Genomic DNA, 23,175 nt, shown 5'->3' with positions numbered 1-23,175 from the left:
AACCTAGAAAAGGACCTAATTTTTGAGAAATAAACAAATAAAAGTGCAATATTCAGACATCTGATAATATACTTACAACAGCTGCAAAGATGTATTTTTGATCTTTTTCTTGTAAGAATAGTAGTACATCAGTTAGAAGCAGAGCTAAGGTATCTTAAAATGAGAAAAGGAAAATAATGTTTTTTAATTTGTCATTACAATTATAGTTAATTTATTATTTTAATTTTTAAAAAGGAGACGCCATAATCAATAAATATCCCACAGAATTCTACAGTAAACTAAACAGGAAATATCTGGAGTACCCTATGGTCTGCATGAAGCAACTGCATGCTATCACTTTGTATCTCCCAGGAAAGACCACATTTGTTATCTAACCTCCTGCAGCACCGTGCTGGAGCACTGGCCCAGGGAAAGAAAACATCCTCACTCCAGTGTCAGAACAGCTTCCCCAGGCCACTCACAGGCAACCTGGCAAAGACCAGCCCACAGAAATTCTGGTTCGCCTATGCTGCGACATATACTCACAGCACAGTATTATGCTAGTAGAAGTATTTCTGGAATAACGATGAACATACAGCTTTATAAAGTTTTTCAGTAAATATCAGTAAGCTTAAAGCCCAACTCCTACATGTGATTAACACCAAAAATCAAATACTGGGCTTGCATGTAAAAATCAGGCTCCAGCTAAATATGGCTTCAGATTTTCTTTTCCACTGCAGATGTCTCAGTACCACTGCAGAATACCACGTTATTTTCATGCGTTATCTTCAATGGCCAGTACTGTGAACAATATCAATGTACAAGTCAAAACTCTATGTTATGGGATGAAACTGCAAATCAATCAACTGATTGATTCTTCCAACCTGTTGGAAGAAGAAATGTAGCTGATGGCTTTGTATGTGAAATTGTCTTCTTACCCAGATATACAGTGGATTGCCATGGCAAAATTACATTACATTACAATTATTACAATTACAAAAATTACATTACAAACCATGGCAGCTTCTGGGACTACTCTTTGAGCAATCAGTGGCATGTTCTCAATACATTATCTCAGAAATTTGTGTTTGCAATACAGCATTATAAAGTAATTTCATTCTTAAATCAAACAATCTTCATGTTACTGGCAAATAAAGAGTTAAAGGACTTTACTGCTCCATTGGAATACCTTTAAAACGACCGGTCGCTGTCTTCCAGTACACTAGACCTTCATGAAGAAGAATTCTCTCTTTCTTCATCAAGTCTTGCTTCCTAAAAACATGACCATTTTTCAGCTTTGTATATGTTTTGTTTTCAGTTCTACTGAGAATTTCCAACAGCTTTTGCTTTTTCTCATATTCGTTCACTTTCAAATCTACTGCTGCAATCATGTCCTTAATTAGATGAAGGGCTTTGCACAGGTCTTTATGTTCTTCTGTTCCTTCTGTGTGAAACAAAAAATAAACAACATGATGGTAGTCAGCGTATTCAAGAGACGATATAATTCCTTACTTTCTGGGAACAATCAACATGATGCAAAGCTTAAATTGATAAATATGTCATTTTAAGTTGAACCTGGCAATCAATTTACTAGAAATACTAGAGGCATCTACCTTTGGTTGACTTGCCTATTTGACTTGCCAAAAAGATGGCATGTACCTGACATTTATTCATTAGTCAAAACAACAGTCAGAATAGTTTCTGACATATTTATGAGCTGACAGCATTTAAAAAAATTTAGTGGCAAAGTAAATAATATAGTACATTACTCTTCTGGCTAAGTAAAAAGAAATCCCTTGAAACAGGATTGTAAGCACATCAGGTTTGCATCTGGATATGAAACTTTCCACAATGCTCAATAATTGCCCATTTCAGGGGCAGTATCTGCAAGTTATTAGTATTTCTAAAATGCTCTACAAAATTCCAGAGGTAATTCAAGCTTTGTTTGAAAAACTGGAGAGTAATTTACAAAACATTTGCCTAGCCCTACTTACAAGATTCCACCAGAATTAATTTAAAAGAAGCTGCAGATGCATGCCTGAATTAGTTCACATCCTCTAGTCAAGATCTTTTCCTAAAACAAGTATCCTCTTCTGGAATTCTATGGCTTACCCGGCTGGAATATGGGAAATCTTCACAGACCAGCCTTGACAAGGCTAAGACCCTGTTTAGGTGGCATTTGTCTGAACAGTATTTATGTTGTCCTGGTTCTCTACAGAGCAGTGAATTTAATCTTTTCTTATATTGTAGCACTGCATATTCCTTATATTAGAAATGCCTCAAAATTACAGACATGAAGCAATACTTTAGCTTTTATTCACCTTTTGAGTACTGCAATATCCTTTCAACCAGAACAGGGTATTTGGTGATTCGCTGGGTGACAAGCAAAATGCACTCGGGGATTCCTCGGCGTCGCGCCAACAGGTTACTATTTCTCAGCTGCACAGACACAAACATATACCCTAAGCAGTAAATACATATTAAACCACCAATTGACTAATAAGAAATATGATCTAAATGCATTAGAATAAGCTAAAACAAAATGCTGTGTTATCTGAACCATCCCCAAGGAACAGTTGCTGCCCTGAGGGATGGGGTATACTGTAACAGGAACATGTGTGTAATACACACTAGATGCCAAAGTTTTCTAAAATACGAAAGAAAAATGTCATTTATCACCTCACTGGTTAAGAAGGAAAAAACTTTGCCATTTTTACTGTCTATTAAAAGTGAGTTACTGAATATAATTTCAATCCTAAATCTAAGTAAAAGCTACGTATCTTTTTCCTGAGCATTTTGCCAATAATGATCACATTTCCATGTAAACTTACTTTAATGAAATTCTGGAACTTCTTGTTTTGTTGCAACTCTTTGAAGAGATTAACAGCTTCTTTTTGATGGCTGCAAAACTCTCCATATATTTTCTTCATTTTAGTTGCATTTTCTTCTGAAAACTGAAGAAATTAATAAGTGAATTGTGCTCAATATTGCACCTAACAGAAAAGTGTATACCTTTAATTAATGTATTTTGGACAAATACAGAACTTTTATGCTACTTGTTTCTCAAGCTCTCTGAATTTCACTAGCAGGGCCTGTCGCAACAGAATGAAAATGGGCTACCTGTTTTTACAAGCAAGATGAGGAGTGTAGCCTGGAGAGAGCACAAGTGACCTCCACTACAGCCTTGCCAATAACAGCTAGAACAATTATTGTAACAGCATCTCCTTCACCTTTTTGCAAACACAATCTTTTTGAGGCTTATTTGCCTTATTTGTCTAATCTCCACACCACTTCTACACAAGATAATGGTTCAGCTTCTTTATTTCAGTGGAATGAAAACTGCCAGACTGAAGGTGAAAAGTCACACTCTCCTGATTCCAAGGAACTGAAGCGTGACCAGAAAGCAGTTAGTTAGCTGTTCTACAGTCACGCTGTGACCATCCCTTCTCTAGTGAGGGGCAACTCGAGATGCACCATGCCAGATCATTACAGGAAACGAACACAGTTTCTTTTCCATCATCAGTCAATTCTTCACACCTCTGCTCAGCTGTTAAAAAAGTGAAGCCATTGCTTCCATTTTTTGCAGTCCACGGTATGATGGCAGCAGTCTTCTTACCATGAACAGGACCAAGTTTAACACCTTCCTTGTCCCTTGAACCATACAGGTAGAAGTTCATCCGAAGTTCATCAGAGTTACCTGTCAATAATGGTTTTCTCTCATTGTTATTTCACCCTGCAATGATCTGGAGGGGACAGCCTTTGAATTATGAGGCAACCATAGCCCTCTTTTTGCCCACAAAAGTTTTAAAGTCAACAAATTGTGTAATTTGGGAACCTTGAGTGTATAAAGGATTAACAGAGCTGATGCCTCTACCTGCTGCAAAAGTATATCTCCAATTCTGCTGATGACAAAATTACGTTCGCTCCCTGCCTCACACGATTCCTGCCGTCTCTCCTTCATTCTGCAGAAGAATTGCCTGTGCATCTCCAGCAGCTCATCTAAACAGGGGAATATTCTGTCCACTGTGCTGTGGTCCAGCTGGAGTTCTTCCTTCATCCCTTTCCTGAATATTTCAGACATAATGAACAGGGTATGGATGTGATGCACCTCTGTTTGCATCAGCTCTGCAGTATAAAAGAAAACAGCATAGTACAGTAATCACCTCAACATTTTGCACACCTTCTAAGATAGATTTTAGCAGCATTCAAATATACAGTCATAATTATTTTTTCTGTGTGAGCCTGAAACCTAATAGATTATGTCAGTAGAAGACTTAATTCATCTGTCTCTGTCACAGTTTTCTCAACTGCACCCTACTGAACGAGTTGGGGTTGCAAGTACTTGAGCTGAGGATTGGATGAGTTCCCTTCCAAACTCAACCGTTCCATGAACAGGATAGACACGTCTCTGGCAGCCACTATTCTCCCTTTCCTTAGTTATAGAACACACTGTAATTTGTGACAAAAAAGTTATTTGAACCTTATTATTATTTTCAGTAGAAGCATTCATTCTTCTGGACATGAAACGTGTAGGTTCCCTGTCTATTTTCCATGTCAAATGGTTTTTAAACTTACACGAAGCTTTGAAATACTGACCAAAAATGACATCCTGCCTCTTGATGACATCCTTTTCTTGCTTGCTGCAGAACGCTGGATCCACAACAAGACTCCAGGACTCTGCCTCAAACTCTTGTGTATCTGTGTGGAGATCAGTCCACTGAGATAAATCCACATCATCTATGACAAAACGTATATCTCATTAACACCAGGCACGTGAACAGTAAAGGAAGTCCCTTTGCACATGAAGATCTATTCATATAGCAAAGGGAACACATCACAGGGATGAATTATAGACAAGGCTTCTGCAAACATTGGCAGCAGCTTTACAACAAAGAAGCTTGCCAGATATCAATAGCATTACCGAAGTGTTGAAATGCAAACATGACAGCAGGGGAGGAGAATGAAAAAGAACACCCTTCTTTTCTTAGATTAAATCCTTTCTATACTTCTTTCCTTAAAGAAACTTTTTACAATTTTAAAATAAACTCCAACATTTTCAAAAGTAAATGTCCAGTGAGAGTTATCTGCACTATCCTTTGTGAATGAATGCCCTTCAGCTTTGAAATTCAGTCTCACACCCAGCTACAGAAAAAGCCTATTTCTATTCATTTCAAAAGGATATGTAGCCATTTTAGAAGAGTAGGTCACCAGTGGAAGACAAGATTTTGGGGCTACTGATGAAATACAAGTGATGTAGGTTTTTATTTTGTAATGTACTTTGTCAATGGAGATGATTAGATGAGTGCAGAAGAAAAGTATATTGCTGTTCTGGTTCTGCAAATGCAGATGCCAAATATATTTACCCCTGTTATTTCAAAATTCTAACTACAAAAATATTCTAAAAGTTATTTAAAAGTTAGTTACAAAGAAGAAAGGAAAAGTTGTATTTTTAAGACTAATGTGTCTGATTGTATAATTTTAATGAGGGACACAATTGTAATTATCAAAAATAGGTGCTCTTCTTTCAGCAGATGAAGTGGCTTCCTATACCAGCTAAGGAGGTTTTTATATTTTTCACTTTCCAATACCAGTTATAAAAAGCAACATCTGTGCAATACTTCTCACCTTCCACCATAAAAGGATCTACTGAAGAAAAGGTCCCTAATGCTTGTAACATCTCTTCAGACCCTGACTTGGACCTCCAGATGCTGCTCTCAGAGTCTTGTTCAAAAAATGGTGTGAATCTTCTACAGCAGAAAAAAACAAAAAAACCAAAACAAAACAACAACACATTTATTCAATGTTTTACATTTTCCTCGAAATGCTGAATGACATATTAGCATAGTCCCCTGGCAGCTACCCTCTACCTTTCAAAACTGGCACTGGGGACACTTTTGGACAGGAAGTGGGACTGTTGTGAGGCTTCCTTCCTTCCAGCAGACAGTCCAATAGGCACAGAGGAAGAAGGATGCACTGGGTAGAGCACCATCTGCGAAATGTCTCCAGGCTGGGAATCTGTGAGGCAAAGCACAACACAACATTTTGAACAACAATGTAGAATATGTCATCAACAGCACACTTACACTGAGAAATGTAAGTGTGCTGTCTGGTGTTCATATTGACCTATACTGGGTATCAAGAATGTCCACTCGGTGGTACAAGACCATGATGCTCTCTCATGGAATATAAAGATGAGCTTGTAGGCAAAGTAGAATAGAATCATAGAATTGGTTGGTTGGAAAAGACCTTTGAGATCATCCATATGAGTTGAGTCCAACCATACCCGTCCACTACTAAGCCATACCTCTGAGCACTTAATCTACCTGTCTTTTATATACCTCCAGGGATGGACTCAACTACTTCCCTGGGTAGCCGGTTCCAGTGCCTGATAACCCCTTCAGTGAAGAAATTTTTCCTGACATGCAATCTCAACTTCCTTTGGTGCAACTTGAAGCCATTGCCTCTCATCCTATCACTTGTTACTTGGGAGAAGAGACGCACACCTGTCTCGCTACAACGTCCTTTTAAGTAGTTGTGGCTCCAGCATGGATATTATTGAGAAGAAAGCAATATCAAATCATACATGCTCTAGCATTGCAACCTGAACATAGAAGACCCAAATATTTGTGCGTACAGTAAATGACATACTCAAAAGCACAAGACAGAACTGACTACTTTTGATTTTCATTTTCACTGAAAACAAAATGTAGTAAAACTCCCACTAATTTTAGTAGAAGGAAAGTTAATTCAACGGTAATTTCTTCCAAAAATCCTATTCATATTAGAGACACACACACTTTCTCACAGATACTAAATGAAAAATAGAAACACACAAAGGATGCAGGAAAGTTCATGTTGTCAGTCCCGTGATTTTTAACCAAGGTTTAACTTAGAAGTGCTAGGTTTACACCTCCTCACTTACTTGTTATACCAGCTTGGGGTTTGTTTTTATTATGGGACCTCTCCTGGGATTTCTGAAAAAAGAAGAATTTTATGAAATTGCAATGAAATCATAGCTGATAACACACTGAATAGTCAAGTCAGTAACTCACTTCCACATATCATCACACAAAAGGGCTTCAAGAAAGTGGTCTTAAATTATGGTCCTAATTTCTACCAATAACTAATAAATCCAAGTCCATTAGTTATTGGTAGATAACAATATTCAAAGTAGAATGATATTATGACTACTGCAATAGAAAATTGAATCTGTTTATTCTAAACCGAGTCACTGAGTTACAGCATTCTACTTTCTTTATATGAATACTGCCTATGAAGGCTACAAGAAAAGGAGTTCACTTTCAGGGCTTTATATTCAAAATAAGCTAGAAGCATTGTGGCAGGGCACTACCTGAGGAAGCCTGGGTCTCAGGGGCAGAATTGATGCCCCTTCCATAGTGGACTTTTCTGCAAGTCCCATTATATTACATGAGGGCAGAAGAGTTCCACATCTGTTTTTGAAAATGATGTCTCTGTCAAGATAACCTCACCATGCATGTATTCCTACACAGCATCCATCAGCTTCCGTGCTGATTTTGACCTGTTTGCAGAAGTAGCTGAACACTGTAAGTGATTGTCTAGGTACACTGTGAAGCCTTCTCCTCCAGAGATTTTCCAGAACAGGTCAGACAAACACCTGCCCAAATTGCTACCTAGAAGTGAGCCTGCACAAGGGTGAGGAGATGGACTAGGTCACCTTCTAAAGTCATAGAATCACTGAATCATAGAATGGTATAGGTTGTAAGGGACCTTAAAAGATCAACTAGTTCCAACCCCCCTGCCATAAGCTGAGACACCTTCCACTTGACCAGGTTGTTCAGAGCCTCATTCAACCTGGCCTTAAACATTTCCAGGGAGGGGGCATCCACAACTTCTCTGGACAACCTGTTCCAGTGTCTGACCACCCTCACAGTGAAGATTTTCTTCCTAATATCTAATCTAAACCTGCCCTCTTTCAGCTTAAACCCATTTCCCCTTGTTCTGTCATTAACTGCCCTTATGAAAAATCCTTCCCCAGCTTTCCTGTAGCCCCTTCAGGTACTGGAAGGCTGCTATAAGATCTCCCCGGAGCCTTCTCTTCTCCAGGGTGAACAGCCTCAACTCTCTCAGCCTGTCCTCATAGCAGAAGTGCTCCAGCCCTTTGATCATCCTGGCGGCCCTCCAGGCACAGAAGTGAGACTGACTGGCCTGTTATTTCCCGGATCTTCCTTGTTCCTCTTTTAAAAAATGGAGGTCATGTTACCCCTTTTCCAGTCCATGGGAACTTCACCACAGACTGACAGGACTTCTCAAATATGGACAGTGGTTTGGTAACTCCACCGGCCAGTCCTCTCAGGACCTGTGGATGCACCTATTCAGATCCCATGGACTTGCACACATTCAGGTTCCTCAGATGCTCTCAAACCTGATCTTCTCCTACAGTGGGCAGCTCTTCATTCTCCCAGTCCCTGCCTCTGTCTTCTGCAACCTGGGGGATGTGACTCAAGTGCTTGATAGTAAAGACTGAGGTAAAGAAGTCACTGAATACCTCAGCCTTCTCCATATCCCAGGTGATCAGGTCTCTCATTTCCTTCTGGAGGGGGTCTACATTTTCCCTTCCCTACAGGAGGCCTGTAGAAGTTTTTCTTGTTGGCCTCAATGTCCCTGGCCAGATTCAATTCTGCCAGGGCTTTAGCTTTTCTAACCTGATCCCTGGCTACTTGCAAAATTTCCCTTGGCTACCTGTCCTTCCTTCCACCCTCTATAGGCTTCCTTTTTGTCTCTGAGTTTGTTCCAGAGCTCCTTGTCCATCCATGCAGGCCTCCTGGTGTTTTTGCCTGCCTTCCTCTTTGTTGGGATGCAACGCTCCTGGGCTTGGAGGAGGCAATCCTTGAATATTAACCAGCCTTCTTGGGCCCCTCTTCCCTCCAGGGTTTTATTTCATGGAACTTTACCCAGCGGGTCCCTGAAAAGGTCAAAGTCTGCTCTCCTGAAATCCAGGGTAGTGAGCCTGCTGCAAACCCTCCTCCCTGCCCTAAGGATCTTGAAGTCCACCATTTCATGGTCACTGCATCTAAGGCTGCCCTTGAGCTTCACATTCCCCACCAGCTCCTCCTTGTTGGTGAGAACAAGGTCCAGTATGGCACCTTCCTCACTGGCTCCTCAATCATTTGGAGAAGAAAGTTGTCATCAACACATTCCAGGAACCTCCTGGAGTGCTTAAGCTCTGCAATATCAACAGATATCGGGGTGGTTGATGTCCCTCCTGAGGACCACGGCTTGTGAATGTGAGGCTGCTCCTATCTGTCTATAGAGGCCCTCATCTACTCTGTCTTCTTGGTCTGGCGGCCTGCAGCAGACCCCCACAGTGATGTTGCTTGTCCCTGACCTCCCTCTGATCCTGACCCCCCTCTGATCCTGACCCATAAGCTCTTAGTCAGCTCCTCACCCACCCCCAGGTGGAGCTCCATGCACTCCAGCTGGTCACTGACATAGAGGGCGATACCCCCTCCTCAACTCCCCTGCCTGTCCTTCCTGAAGAGCCTGTATCCTTCCATTCCAACACTCCAGTCATAGGAGCCATCCCACCATGCCTCCATGATTCCAATCAGGTCACAGCCCTGCAGCTTTGCACAGGTCTGCAACTCCTCTTGTTTATTTCCCATGCTGCACAGTGTAGAGCATTTGAGTTGGGCCTGCAATGAAGCTGACCTACTGGCTGGAGCAGCTGGAATTGCGTTGTGCTGCTCCTCTGGTGCTCACAGTCTACCTGTGATCCTTCTCCAGGCTCTCGGCACCTGTTACTAGCAGTATCACCAAGCTGGCAGGAGCAGGGTGGATTGAGGTTCCCCTCCCCCTGCAACTTTAGTTTATTCAAGCATGTGGGTTTTCCTGGAGGGGTGCAGGGGGATCCACCCATAGCCACACAAAGTCTTGAAGTAGTTGGTCTTCTGCTTGCTCCCTGTGGACTTTGCTCAAGGGTGTCTGTAGTTGTTAATGCTTTATACCTGTTACTGGTCATAATGCTGGAGGATGGAGACTGCGGCAGAGCCCTGGTTTTGCAGATTACCAGAGTCCAAGGTGGTTTATTCACAGTGTTGTCTGTTAACAGAACAGCCTGACCACAAGCTGCAGGTCCCCAGCAGAGGTCAGCCGCTTGCCCAGCTTGGAAAAGCCAAAAAAAGCCCCAAAATGAGCCCTTGCCATCCCTTTTTGCCACAATTCTCCTCCCCAGTTGCAAGTCCCTTCCATTTCTGCTTTGCATTACTCAAAACATACAGGAACCCCCCTTCTACACAAGGGGCTACCTGTGGTTTTGAGAAGGCTTTACTTTTAATCCCTTTTTTATCCCTCCAGGTACACCATTTTGCAATTTGAGTTTGTGACCCTTCAAAAATAGAAATCTCTCTTTAAACCAATTTTTGACCCTTGTCTAAAAATTGTTGTTCAAGATCAGTGCTTGCTCAAATTAGACATTTTGACATCCTTGCAGCCCTTTGCATACAGACACTGTGTCTGGGCAGCCTGTGTGTACTTTCTTCTTTCCTTCACGATGTTTCCAACCCCTTAGGAAGAAGATACACTCTAGTAAGAACAATGCAGTATAGAAGGTTACCTTGGTGCACAGAGGAGCACACTCCTTGCAGCTCTTATGTACAACCACATTGCAATCTGAAAAAGAAGGCACATTTCAAAGCCTGGCACTGAACGTGGTCTCCAGCCTGCAGAAAATGTTACTCTCAGGCTTCCTCTTTTTCCCACCTCCAGGTTCACTTACTAACATAGCCCTGAGGAGGCTTTGATGTTACAGTCCCTGGCTAGGAAGAAGTTTTTGCCTAATGTGCTGGGGCTAGGAGATGGCCATGGTCCCTCCCTAAAGCTGTCACCTGCTGCCCATCCTCCCTCTCCCTTGCCAACTTCAGCTCATTACACAAAGGAGAAACATCCAAATCAAGGCAAGGTTTCTTTTTGAAACAAAACACTGAACCAGGATCTCAAAGCAGAATTTGAAGCACTGTAAGTTCACATACGAAAGCCAAAAACTACTTACAAGAACACTGCAGTGACTCCCTTCCTAGGAGGGCCTTTTCACAGGCCATACATGGGATAACTCCTGAAAAAGTCCCATTTGTAAAATTATGCCTGTTCAGTTTCTCTTTATCTTTGGTGTCTTTATTTTTTGTCTTCATCACCAACAGGCAGGAGAAAAAAAAAAAAAAAAGGACATTAGAAAAGAAGATAAAGCGATTAAATCTTAAAAACACTAAAACATTCCCTTAAAGAGCAAATTATTCTATAAGATTTATTCCCTGTCCTGGAAGGCTTGTAACAGTATACTATATTATTACATCCAACATTGTTGAAGTCCTAAAATGATGCAGGCATCTCTTTTACTGTCAGCTAAGCCAGCAAGCATTATCAAGGAAGACTGGCAGAAATACATTTATAAAGCTACAAAAAGGGAAGAGTTAGAAAATAAAATTTAAGAAGTGTTATTGACTGGCCGTACACACAAACTAGTATCAATGCCTACATCTCCCTGAGGCACACATGCAAACTCGTGCTTCTGCAGTTAAAGCTGCAGTTATGCAAATGTAGACAACTTGTCTTTAGTTCTTAGAAGACGCTAGAAAAAAAAAAATTTAATGAGTATTAATGAATTTAATAAATTCTGCCTGTTTTTACAGTACTCCTGTAGGTGTGAGTCTACATTTCTCCGAGCAGCCCTGGTAGTTACTCTTTAGGAGATCACACAGACACAGGCTGCTGGACCAGACACACTCATTCACAGCCAGTTCACGACTCAGCCTACCATCTTCACATTCACATATGTTAGGATACCCGGGGGCAGAGGAGGGCATACAAAAGCCTACAAAACTGCCAAAGGCCAGTTGGAAAGATCCTGCAGGCCAAATCCATCTCTCAAGCTGCTAACTGATGCCATTAATCTAAATTTCAGATGTCTCAAAATTAAACCACAAATGTTCTAATCTACCTCCGATAGTATGTACATTTGACTGTGTAGACCCTGAATCTGAAACTCTTTTAATACTAAGCAGTGCTTACTCATTAGTGTTGCAAGCAAAATGTCCCATTAACTTCAAGTAAGGCTAATTCAACTGATAATGTGCCAGTGTACAAGTTACAGACTTAATTACTTATTGAGAGTAATTGCAAGTACAGGCCTGTATCTCTTAATTTTATTTAACAAACATAATTATTTTTAAAGGCAAGTCATACATTTAAACTCTGGCTAAATCGTCAAATGATGTATTAATAACATCCAAAAAATTGCAAGGGAAATATTTTATATTGTTCAGCTAATGCTGATGTTTAAAAGGAAAGCTGGGTTTTGACATGAAGGCCATTACAGGGTATCCTGCATATGTTTTAAAATGTAAAAAATAATGATAAAAGTTTCTTCCTATTGCTCATGTGGTTTTGTAATAAACAACTTGTCTTTACATTAAAAATATAGATTCTTATATATAATTCATTTAATTACAGGGACATAACTATGCATAATAACATAGACATAAATCCCAAATTACCTTGCATTTATTCCGTGTGCTGGTCATCCTGTTCATCAGAAAGCTGAAAGTTCGACTCACTTTACATTTTTCAGACTCATTTTTTGAGGGTACAGTATATCTATTCCATTCTTCCTCCTGTATCCTAAAACAGAGACCAGGATAAAAACCTCATTCCAGTGGGAGTAGTCCCTTAAAACACAGGAGAATCTGGATGGTGCTTGTTTCATCTAACATTTGCAATTACACATTTTATTGTAGGTTTAGCTGATGTTATTAAAAGGATTGCAATCCCTCTTTATAAAAAGGAGTAACACTAGCCCATGGAGTGCTCCAAATGTGTGATGTGTTACAAGCTTGCCTAGCTCACAGTTGGTATCAAAAGCTCCCTTGTTTTTATGACAGTGTTGCACGTTCCTACAAGGGACAAGAGTGTGTCCCGCAGCGGTGTCCAGCAAATCCCCACCGTGGGACGTGGGCGGTGAGGAGAGCACAGAGAGAGCTGGGCTGGGCTTAGCACAGGGTTTCAGCGTGGGCATACAGATCCCCTGGGCAGGGAGCGCTCCCCCAAAACCACTACTAAAAACCCAGCTGTGAGGGGTGCCGAGGCCTCTTCACTCCCGTGCTCTCTAGATGGCATTCTTGCACAGACCTGCGCCCAGCACCTCAAAACACAGGTGCCACAAGTACCCATACCTTTTCTCTCGGGACTGCTCAGGCAGACTGTACGCTCTCTCTGCAAGACAAAAACAGTTATCAGGCATTCAGTTTGCAAGGTTGTCATGTTTATTTGAAATGCACGACCTCCAGGCCTATTCCTAGGCCATAAGCTTGTCATTAAGGGCTTGCAATGTCATTTGAAAATTAGGAAAGCAAAACCGTACACACGTTAGAAGGAGTTTTTCCTAGGGTAAGACCACTGCCTACCAAGCTTTGTTTAGTTGACAGAATCCACCAGAACTGAGATGGGATATCAGTGAATGTCAGTTTCTGCAAACAGCCTGTTTTTAAGAATAAAAAAAAATATTTCTTTTGCTTTTCCTGACAACCCACACTTGAACGATTCACACTCTGTTTTGCTTTTTACATAATTTGTTGTAAAATATCTTAACGACGTTCTTCCAACATTTGCAATTACCTGTTTTATGCAGCTTAATCTACAGTATTAAAAAAAATTCAAATCTCTCTACATAAAGAAGTATATTACTAGGCTATGTACTGCACAGGATGTATAATGCATTACAAGTTTACATCCTAGAAACTATAGAGAGGAGTCAAGGAGATATTTTTCGACAAAAGCAGAATGAAAGACAAATAATTCAGCTGGGTTGTTTTGGGAGAAAAAAACCCAAAACAATAGAGACCACTCTACCATTTCCATATTAAAAGCCGTTCCATTTTGCAGATATTTTGTGCAAAGCTACCACAGGTATGGTTCAGAAAGATACTTAAACACCTGCCTAAGTCAAAACATCAGACTATGACTTCTTTAAAGTGAGATACAAACTTAAGCACGCTTCACTGAATCAGCATGTGTTCAGAGAAGTGGAGACTTCAGGTTAGTGAGAGCTAGATTATTTACCAAAGAAGCAGCAAGACTAAAAGGGCATTTCCATTACTTGCAACGCATAACCTGTGCCGCAGGATGCATTCAGAAGAAACAAAGGCCATGTACCCATGGGAAATGAAGAGAGCTTCATGCAAAATAGTGCCATGGGGTTGGCATTGAGGTACTTACTACAAGGGTGGAGCAGAGACACTGACTTAGAGTGTGAAAGAGCCTGAAGGAGGGATCGACCACTGTTCGTGAGCACACCATCTACAGAGCAGGGACAAATCCTTTACTGTTACAGCCTGGTAACACCTTCTTGAATAAAAGGAGGTAGTTGTTTTAAACCTGAGCATACTGAAAAGCTCCCATTGGAAATGGATGATGATTTCCCAATTTTTCTCATACTTTGTGCAAGAAAGACTGTCCTATTGCCATTCTGCATTCATCTGCTTTGGCTTGTGTTTCACTGACACGCAGAAGGTCAGCTGCACCTCTCCCTCGCATAGCTAAGCCCCAGTGCTGGCAGCTGGGCAGAGGGGAAGGGGCAGGTTTTCAGTGCACAGACACCTGTGGGGACCCAGACACAATCCCACTACAGCCCACAGAGATCAGGATGAACTATCTGACCTGTCTTCTTGGACCAAGAAGTGACTGCTCAAAGCAAACGCAGCTCTGCCTGCCCCACACGGTAGTCACCACGGCCAGCTGCCAAACACTTTGTTCAATGCTCCTGTCTCCCTAAAATGCTGGCAAGGAAGGGACAAGGCAGGAGGTGCTGGTGGTAGGGAAGCACCACCAGGAACCTCAGCAGACCAACACCCTCCCTCCCAGCAGCACACCACATCTGCCATGAGGGCTGCAGAACTGCCCATTTCCCAAGCATGGACAGGAAAGTGTTTCCACCTTCTCCACAGGACACGGGCCCGAGCCCAGATCAGGTCAGAGCAGGTAATGCTGCCTGGATGAAGCTTAACAGGCTGTGACACCAACAACAATGAAGCTTAATGGGCTGTGACACCAACACCAAAGGAATTCTGTTATAATTTTAAGTAAATGCCACATGGCTTTGCTGATCTGTCATCCTCTATTTCTGTGACATAATTCTCTCTTTTTCCTCTGCCTCGTTTTGTCAAAGTCTTCTCACCTAATCTGTTGCATACAAATGGTTATAAATACATTAAGCAATGGTGAAAAACACAACACAGCTGCATGCTGCAGGCTGCCATACATGCTCCTCCTTACAAGGTGACATGAAATCTTACAGTGAATTTGAGCAATGACAAATAAGTTATTTGCTGCACTGCTTAACACAGTTTCTTATGGAAAAAAGACATCTGTAGTCACTGTATGTTTGCCTATCAACTTTCTCCATCTCACCTTTCCAACAGCTTTTGAATTTCTTAACTGGTTTCAAAGTTAACAATAACATTTCCACAACTTTTGTGTGTCTTCGCATTTAAGTGTCATAGAATCACAGAATGGTTAGGAAGGGACCGTCAAGGATCACCTAATACAAACCCCCCTGCCACAGGCAGGGGAATCTTTCACTAGATCAAGTTGCTCAAAGCCCCATCCAACCTGAGCTTGAACACTCTGCACGGTTTTCAAATATAACCCTGTCTTAGTTTCACTAAGATAGAGCTTATTTTCTTCTTAGTAGCTATAATAGCACTGTGTTTTGGTTTCATTATGGGATGTGTTATGAGAAGAACGTTGATAACATACTAAAGTTTTCAACTGTCGCTGGAAGATGAAGGACTTTCCAACCTCCCTGTGTTTTGCTAGTTTGCAGGTTCAAATGACTCAGGAGGCATAGTAAAATTAACAAACACAAACTGGCATTTGGATATGCCAATAGGACATTCCATATCATATAACATCATGTTCAGTATATAAATGAGGGTAGGTCAGAAAGGTGGGGGATCTCTTAGGCATCTCTTGGGCTCTCTTGCTCTTCCAGTATTGGGGCTTTTGGGATTATCTCCGTTCCAAGATCTCTAGCCAGGAAGCAGGCTGGGCATTGGTTGGCAAGTGGTGAGCAACTGCACTGTGCATCACTCATTTGTATATTCTATTATTGCTGTTACTATCATTACTATTTTAATTATTATTTTATTTCAATTATTACATTGCTTTTATCTCAAGCCACGAGTTTTCTTCACTTTTATCCTTCTGAGTCTCTCTCTCATCCCATTTGGGGAGGGTGAGCGAGCAGCTGTTTGGTGTTTGGCTGACAGCCAGGCTAAAACCACCACAAACCCATATGCTCATTGTAAAAGTATGAATTGTCTTCCAAATATGAAACTGTGTCTAGAAATAAAGCATGTTAGAAACAATTTGTAAAAAAACTACAAGCTTGTTGCAGAGACATCTCTGACTCCACTTGAGAGAGAGGGTCATGTTTGCTCCCCAGCCTGTGGAGGTGACAATAGCCCATCCATGTTTCAGAGACTCTGAGAGATCTATGGGAAGCTGGGGCCACCCACCCTCTTTGATGCCTCTTTTGTGCCATCCTGAGCTTCCTTGCAGTCTCTCTTGGGCACCCAGTAGGAAGCCGGGGTAAGGATCTTCCAAAAAGAAGATTACTGCCCTAGCCTGCATTACTTTTTCTGACTAAGGCTCTCCCAGTTTGTGTGCCCTCCCAAGGACCAGCTGCTGTATCAGAGGAGGGCACGATGGGGCACTAGACAGGAGAAGAGTAAGGGATGATGGCAGGGGTACCTGAAGGCAACCAAACCCTGCTTTCATGAGCATTGGCAAGGTCTGTGTGCAGGACAGGCCTGAGTAAAGCCATCAGCACTGGGCCTGAATCAGGTAGGCACAAGATGAGGCTGTACAGGTGCAAAGCCCTGACCTTCATTCGAATCCCCAACTGTGAAGTCCCGAGGAATGCGAGGTCTTCCTAATAAACCTTTGGGCGAAGAGCAGGAATAGGAGCGTGACCGAATCCCAGACACTGTGCATTCCTAGAATAAATAGCATCAAATTAAAATTTGTGTTGTTTTGAAATGCATCAGCAACAGAAACAAAATAAATCAGTGACAGAATTTCTGAAAGAAAGATGGCTGACCACATACATACGTTTTCTTGGCTTCATTAAAGCTTTAAGTAGAATCATAATTTTTTATGACTTCACTTGAATTCTTAGGACGTCTGTCATACTTTCACCAAAATAATTTTTTGTTTACTACAGGAAATAACTTGTGGGTGCAAGCTAGAGTAAGAGACTAAGAGAAAGCTTATATTCTTCTCCAGTTTGGTGGCAAGCACCATCCAAACAGTGTTGTTGGCAATTATATCTGATGAACAAGCTATCTTCTTTTACCAAGAGAGCCACTAATTTTAGTACTTTAATACCTCAAGAACATTTCACAGAGACTAATGCCTTGCCTTGGTAATTACTGATGTCAGAGTTTCTTTTCCCTCTGCATTATTTTTTGCTGTGCGTTAAAAGATTTTCTGATTCCCAAATATGTTAATGGTAAGGCTTGAAAGGAAACCCCTTGATTTTTGATACATCATTTATGTTTCAACAGAGCCTAACCCTATACTGCTTACCTTACTGTTTTCAAAAGTAGCCCTAACAGAATTCAGTGTTTGTGCTGGTCTCTTTTTCTACTTCACATAATTATTTACTGAAGGTCAGATATAGCTCTACAGTGGCAGGAAGTCTGCCTAATAAAAACATGAAGAATCCCTAAAAATGAGAAGTAAGTCTATGTATATGTCTGAAGATCTCAGAAATGGCACCATGATCTAATGAAAATTAATGTAGCCAGGATACTTTAGAAAACCATAATGAAGATGAGACATTTGCACTGGCTAACACACAAAACCCAAGTGAATTTCCCTGAGTCTAGCAATTGTTTTAAAACAGGCAGCAGGCTGGTTTTACACTTCACAAAGCTGTTACCCTTTCACATAAATAGACCTGGTTAAACATTTCCTCATGAAATATATTTTGGTTAGAAAATGCTGATTCACTGAACCTGAGATACTTTCTTTGAAATGTTTCTGAAAAATGATGCTTTTCTCAAAGCTGAAGTGTATCTCTGATGGACCTTTACCATGGCTGCTGCCAAGCCCAGCCACAACCAGGAAGCTCTGGCTCCACAACCCTGTGCGTACTGCAGTCTGGAGGGACTAGCACTGTCAACTGGGAACTAATTTTTCCCCTTCAGATTCAGATGTTTCTCACATGTTTTCAGGCATCAACTTAAAAGGAAAACAATCCAAACCAAGATAGCATCAAATACCTTGGGCTGCAGACTGGTAGGTAAGTCTAATCCATCTCTGCTACAAGCCACAGCCTCGGAAGAGTCAAGTTGAGCGTAGTGAGTGTGGGATCTGTCTGAAACACCTCCACTTCCACCATCCACTTCAAGGTCATCGAGACTGGAACTGAAGCAGACAACAAAGGCTTTAATTCAAATGAATCCTAGTAACAATCCATCTCAACCTTAATGCAACAAGCAAAGATGCTGCTATATACTCTGATCAACAACAACCTGACATAATTCTGGTGGTCTGGGTAACTCATGCACTGAGTTCAACATCTCCCTTAAAATGAGATGTTTTGTTACACACACATACCTGCCTCTCTATACAGATGGAAATGAGAACTGAGATAACTAACTCAGACTTCAGTATTAACATATGTGGGTATATATGGATATTTTGTCTGTGTATGTATTTGAAATATAAATATAAAAATATTTATATTTGAAATATAAAATATAAAATATAAAAATTCACAGACTTTTTTTCCTACATCTGTGACTTGATGGAGGGCAGAAGAGAAAACTAAGAGATATGAAGGAGGGTGTCAGAAAGTTTATGAGATTCATTTCAAAATATAAAAAACTTTAAAACATATAGGACTATAAACAGACGGAGAAATCTCTGGCTAAATCGATACTTCAAACACCTAGAGACTATTTGATTTGCAATTGTTCCTGAGCAGGAGAGTGCAGAAAGGTTTCTCAGCAGTACCAGGGTTTCCCAGGATGGACCCCATTAGCTGCAAGAGCAAGTTCATAGTCTCTTCATCAGAATGACTGGAAGGAATGGTTGATTGCTTGCAATAACATTCCAGCCTTACAACATAAAACTTTAAATTATGTGTGATATTTCTAAATAGCCAGAGTTCCTACCAGGAATAATAGCACAACAATTCCTTCACACACCACTACAGTTCACTTTGTTGAAGGGCAAAATTATCAATACTGTCCAAAACTACTTCCTTATTACAATTCTGGAGACCATCTTTTGCAATGTATCCTAGTAACAGCCCATGTGACATCTCAGAAACAAGTTATTTAACTGCATTATCAGTAAGCGTCTCATTTTAAAATTGGAAAAGCAATACATGTCTATGTAAACAGACAAGCATATATATATCTTACTGAGGGTAACTTACCCAGGTAAATTTTCTAAAATAAAAAGCTGGTTTAAAGACCTGCTATGTAACTCTCCACATCACCTCTGACACTCCAACGAAGGTGCTGCTGGAATTAAATACTGACAGTCTCTTTTTACGTGCAATGTTTGGATCACTTACAGTTGACATATTAAGGTTAATCACATCTCTGAAAATTCCTGTAAGGTCTTAAAGCTCATATATAGGCACCCAACCTAGGTCTTAAAAAAGGTGAGAATTTCTGAAAATGTATAGGAGAAAAATGTTTATGACAGAGAGGCAGGAGATTACGTAATGTACATTACATCCCTGTAGCTACGAAAACTAAAGGGACTGAGAAAGAACAACTCTTAGTCTGATGTTTGTTGTCTTATCTGTGTTAAAAGATTCCTCCTAATGGGACTTCATAGTTGTTTAAGAAACTAAAAATTAAGGTAGAGAAAATTATTGCCCATTTTAATCGACAGGGGACAGACACCACTGCTTCCTTACTGTTTTTACATAGATCTGATGCTCTACCTCCAACTAGTCCAAACGCTCTTGAAAGGTGGGAGATAGATTCAAATTTCCTCCTGTACAAGAAGGAACTGATTTCATGCGTCTTCTATCCAGAGACACAATAAAGCCCCTTCATCAAGGGAATTTACTAACTGTAAAAAAAAAATAAAAAAAGTTTCATCTTCAAAGCTCTCTCTCTGCATTCCTGAAGCCAACTAGATCCCAGCATAACTGTGAAGGGTCCTCAGACAACTGACTCTGCTGGCAGCAAACCCTGTGTACCAGTGAAAGAGCAGAAAACAGTCTGAACCTACCAGAAACACAAGCTATACTCTGCACTGTGTCTTTTGAAGTAAAAACATATACGCAATCAGGAATAACTTGGTCCTTCTACAGACCAGTGCAAAGAAAGGAAAGATTCCCATAGAGGTTGACAGATTTTTAAACATTTTCTTAATGGAAAATATAACTGAGGAAAACTAGGGTGAAATTCTGGTTTCTGACCAGAAATGGAAAGTCTTACAGTGAACAGCTAATTATTTATTTTTTTTAAAGAATACATGCAAGAAAAAAAACATATAAAAATACAAATTTGCATTAAAAAATAATTTATTCAGAGAATATCTTTTATTTGTTAAAAATGTTTTCATAACTATTTTATGAAAATAGATCATTAGGACAATTTAAATATTCAGTGATTGAAAACAGTGATTTTACCTCAGTAATATTATTACTCCAGATTCTGATTCAGCTTTCGAAAGAAAAGGTTATCATAAATAAACCTCATTCTGGCCATATCATCAAGTCAATTCCATACCTTCTTTTTTTCATGTCAGCATAAAGTTGGCCCCGATCCTTAATAAATCCATGGGTCTTGAATGGAAGGTATGGATCTGCTCCATATGGATCAGATGGTGAAACAGTATGTTTTAAACCTGCATTTTCTCCATTTGTCACTGGCCTTTGATTTCCTTCATTTGGAACATATATATATTGGTCACTCTCCTCAAGGGAGGGAGATGAAGAGCTCTTGGCCATCAGGATTGAGTTGGTGGGATTCAGACATCTTTCACTGCTGACTCCATCTCCATCAGTGTAGTTAGTCTTTAAATCTCCAGCCTGCAGAGAAAAAAATGAATGCTGGTAAAAGCCAGTAACAAGACGTATTGTCAGGGAACAAGGACCAGATTAGTTTGCCATTTTATTCATGATTATATGTTTTGCCTTTTTTTTCCCCTATTATTTTTTACAGCACATGAACTGAAGGCAAGTTATATGGCTATGAGATTCTAGACCTTGCATTTTTTCCTATAATTAGAGTAGCAATGAATTCGTATTTGCAAGTCTAATGGATTTCTCACTCATATTTATAACTTTTGTTAAATGTACCAATTCATATATTTATAGCTTTTATTAAAAAATATCCTTGAGTGGAGAAAAAAATATGCACAATACATTACTGTGGGAGACACATGGAAGATAATCCAAACATTGCACAATTTAATTTGGAAATATCAGCTTACATATCATGCACTTTTAATTTTCCAGCACCAATTTACTAAACTTTGAGATCTACATGACCTGGAACAGAGGTTCTCCAGGGAAGGAAGGGAAAGGAATCTTTATTTTTTGCCATTAAGAAATTATGAAGCATCCATCATCTTGCACAAAGACAGGAATGGAGCTGGGAATTATATTTCCTCAACTACAGGGATCAGGACTTAGACTCTGGTAACAAACAATTATCTGTGCAGCTGAGGTTGAATTCTCCTGCTGACTCTGCAGAAGATATTAAAATACAGTTTATTGTCAGTCTTTTACTTAGATGCTACTGCTGTCTATTTATATGCTGAATAATACTGAAGAGTCACACAGGCAGTTAAAACACTCAATCTCCAAAAAGCACCTGTGTAAAAGCAAGAAGAAAGGAAGGATTGAAAGTATCTCCAAAGCCCTGGTCTTTCAGATTGCTGACTTCCTCATCTCCAGCCCCACTTGAGATGTGTTTTCATCCCCATCATAATGACACTTCTCTTAGTAAAAGACAGAAAGTACTGCTGGCATTTTTGCAGCAGCCCATATTTGCATTCAAAGAGAGGGTGCATGCAAATCTGGAAGTACTTCTGTTGCATTGTGCAGATGAGATGCACGAAGGTAAAACGCTTCTCCCACATCTTACACACCTGTTCCTCCCTTCAAAGTTATTCCCGCCTGGGGAGTTTCCCCTCAGCATCAGAGGGAACTCCTCTGGCAGCTGCTCTTGCTCCTGCTGCGTGGTGCTTAAGGGAGAATTTGGCCCCAATCAGCAATTTAACAAAAAGTTGAATGGGGCTATGTATTGAGCAAAGGGTAGCAACCCAAGCTGAAGCACCCTCCACCAACATATGCAGGTAACATACACATCTGTAATGGAGCTGCACTTCTACAGCTCCATCCTTCCAACCTGGATATTGTTAAAATCAAGGGTTCAGTGATTGCATATGTAGTCCCTTGCCAGTTTGTCGCTCCTAGGTCATTATTTCACGCACCTCTTGGTAACCTTACTGGCCTCTGACTGAAACTAGCCTCTGACTGAAACTTCCCTCTCAGCTGTCACAACAAACTGGATCTGCAGTGAATGCAGTGGCTGAAGTGTTTCAGGGAATTAAAAAAAAGGGGGGGAATGGAGGAAAAAAAAAATCACACCTGCAAAAGCTCAGCCACCTTCTACCATTATGATCTGATCATTTCTTACTCCTATTTCCAACTTTCACCCCAGGGACAGCCACAGCGGATTACAAATTCCAGCCAACATGGGGTCATGAAAGGGAAGTCCTGCTTAACAAACCTAATCTTTTTCTATGACAAGGTTACCCACCTAGTTGACCAAGGGAAGCCAGTTGATGTAATCTTTTTGGACATCAGTAAAGCCTTCACTACCATCTCTCACAGTATCCTCCTGGACAAAACGTCCAGCATACAGCTGAATAAACACTTAATGCAATGGGTGACCAACTGGCTGATGGGTCAGGCTCAAAGGGTTTTAGTCAATGGGGTTACATCGGGCTGGTGACTGGTCATTAGTGGGGTCCCGCAGGGATCCATCCTGGGGCTGGTGCTCTGTAATGTCTTCATCAATGACTTGGATACAGGGCTTGAAGAACTGCTAACAAAGTTTGCTGGTGACATCAAATTGGGAGGTCCTGTGGGTGCTCTGGAGGGCAGAGAGGCCCTGCAGA

At 40.7% G+C, this 23,175-nt stretch overlaps 1 protein-coding gene across 1 annotated transcript in view; it reads right to left on the bottom strand.

The window, feature by feature from the left end:
- The window catches only part of ARHGEF28 (Rho guanine nucleotide exchange factor 28), a gene marked incomplete at its 5' end in the record, with an annotated part of 52,032 nt that extends 30,956 nt beyond the window's left edge, over positions 1-21,076 (bottom strand). The window contains 16 exons of the mRNA XM_010174303.2: positions 77-153; positions 1,169-1,423; positions 2,301-2,418; positions 2,811-2,933; positions 3,854-4,104; positions 4,576-4,716; positions 5,605-5,726; positions 5,847-5,994; positions 6,902-6,953; positions 10,574-10,629; positions 11,009-11,141; positions 12,510-12,633; positions 13,185-13,224; positions 16,895-17,006; positions 18,297-18,441; positions 20,775-21,076. Coding sequence (XP_010172605.2) covers positions 77-153; positions 1,169-1,423; positions 2,301-2,418; positions 2,811-2,933; positions 3,854-4,104; positions 4,576-4,716; positions 5,605-5,726; positions 5,847-5,994; positions 6,902-6,953; positions 10,574-10,629; positions 11,009-11,141; positions 12,510-12,633; positions 13,185-13,224; positions 16,895-17,006; positions 18,297-18,441; positions 20,775-21,076 — 2,199 coding nt within the window. The remainder of the gene's footprint in view (positions 1-76; positions 154-1,168; positions 1,424-2,300; positions 2,419-2,810; positions 2,934-3,853; positions 4,105-4,575; positions 4,717-5,604; positions 5,727-5,846; positions 5,995-6,901; positions 6,954-10,573; positions 10,630-11,008; positions 11,142-12,509; positions 12,634-13,184; positions 13,225-16,894; positions 17,007-18,296; positions 18,442-20,774) is intronic.
- Between the last annotated feature and the right edge of the window lie 2,099 nt (positions 21,077-23,175).

Source organism: Antrostomus carolinensis, unplaced genomic scaffold, assembly GCF_000700745.2.
Source record: "Antrostomus carolinensis isolate BGI_N321 unplaced genomic scaffold, ASM70074v2 scaffold1958, whole genome shotgun sequence".
Lineage (NCBI taxonomy): Eukaryota > Metazoa > Chordata > Aves > Caprimulgiformes > Caprimulgidae > Antrostomus > Antrostomus carolinensis.
The sequence above is the reverse complement of the archived record's forward strand: the minus strand, read 5'-3'. Positions and strand labels throughout refer to the sequence as shown.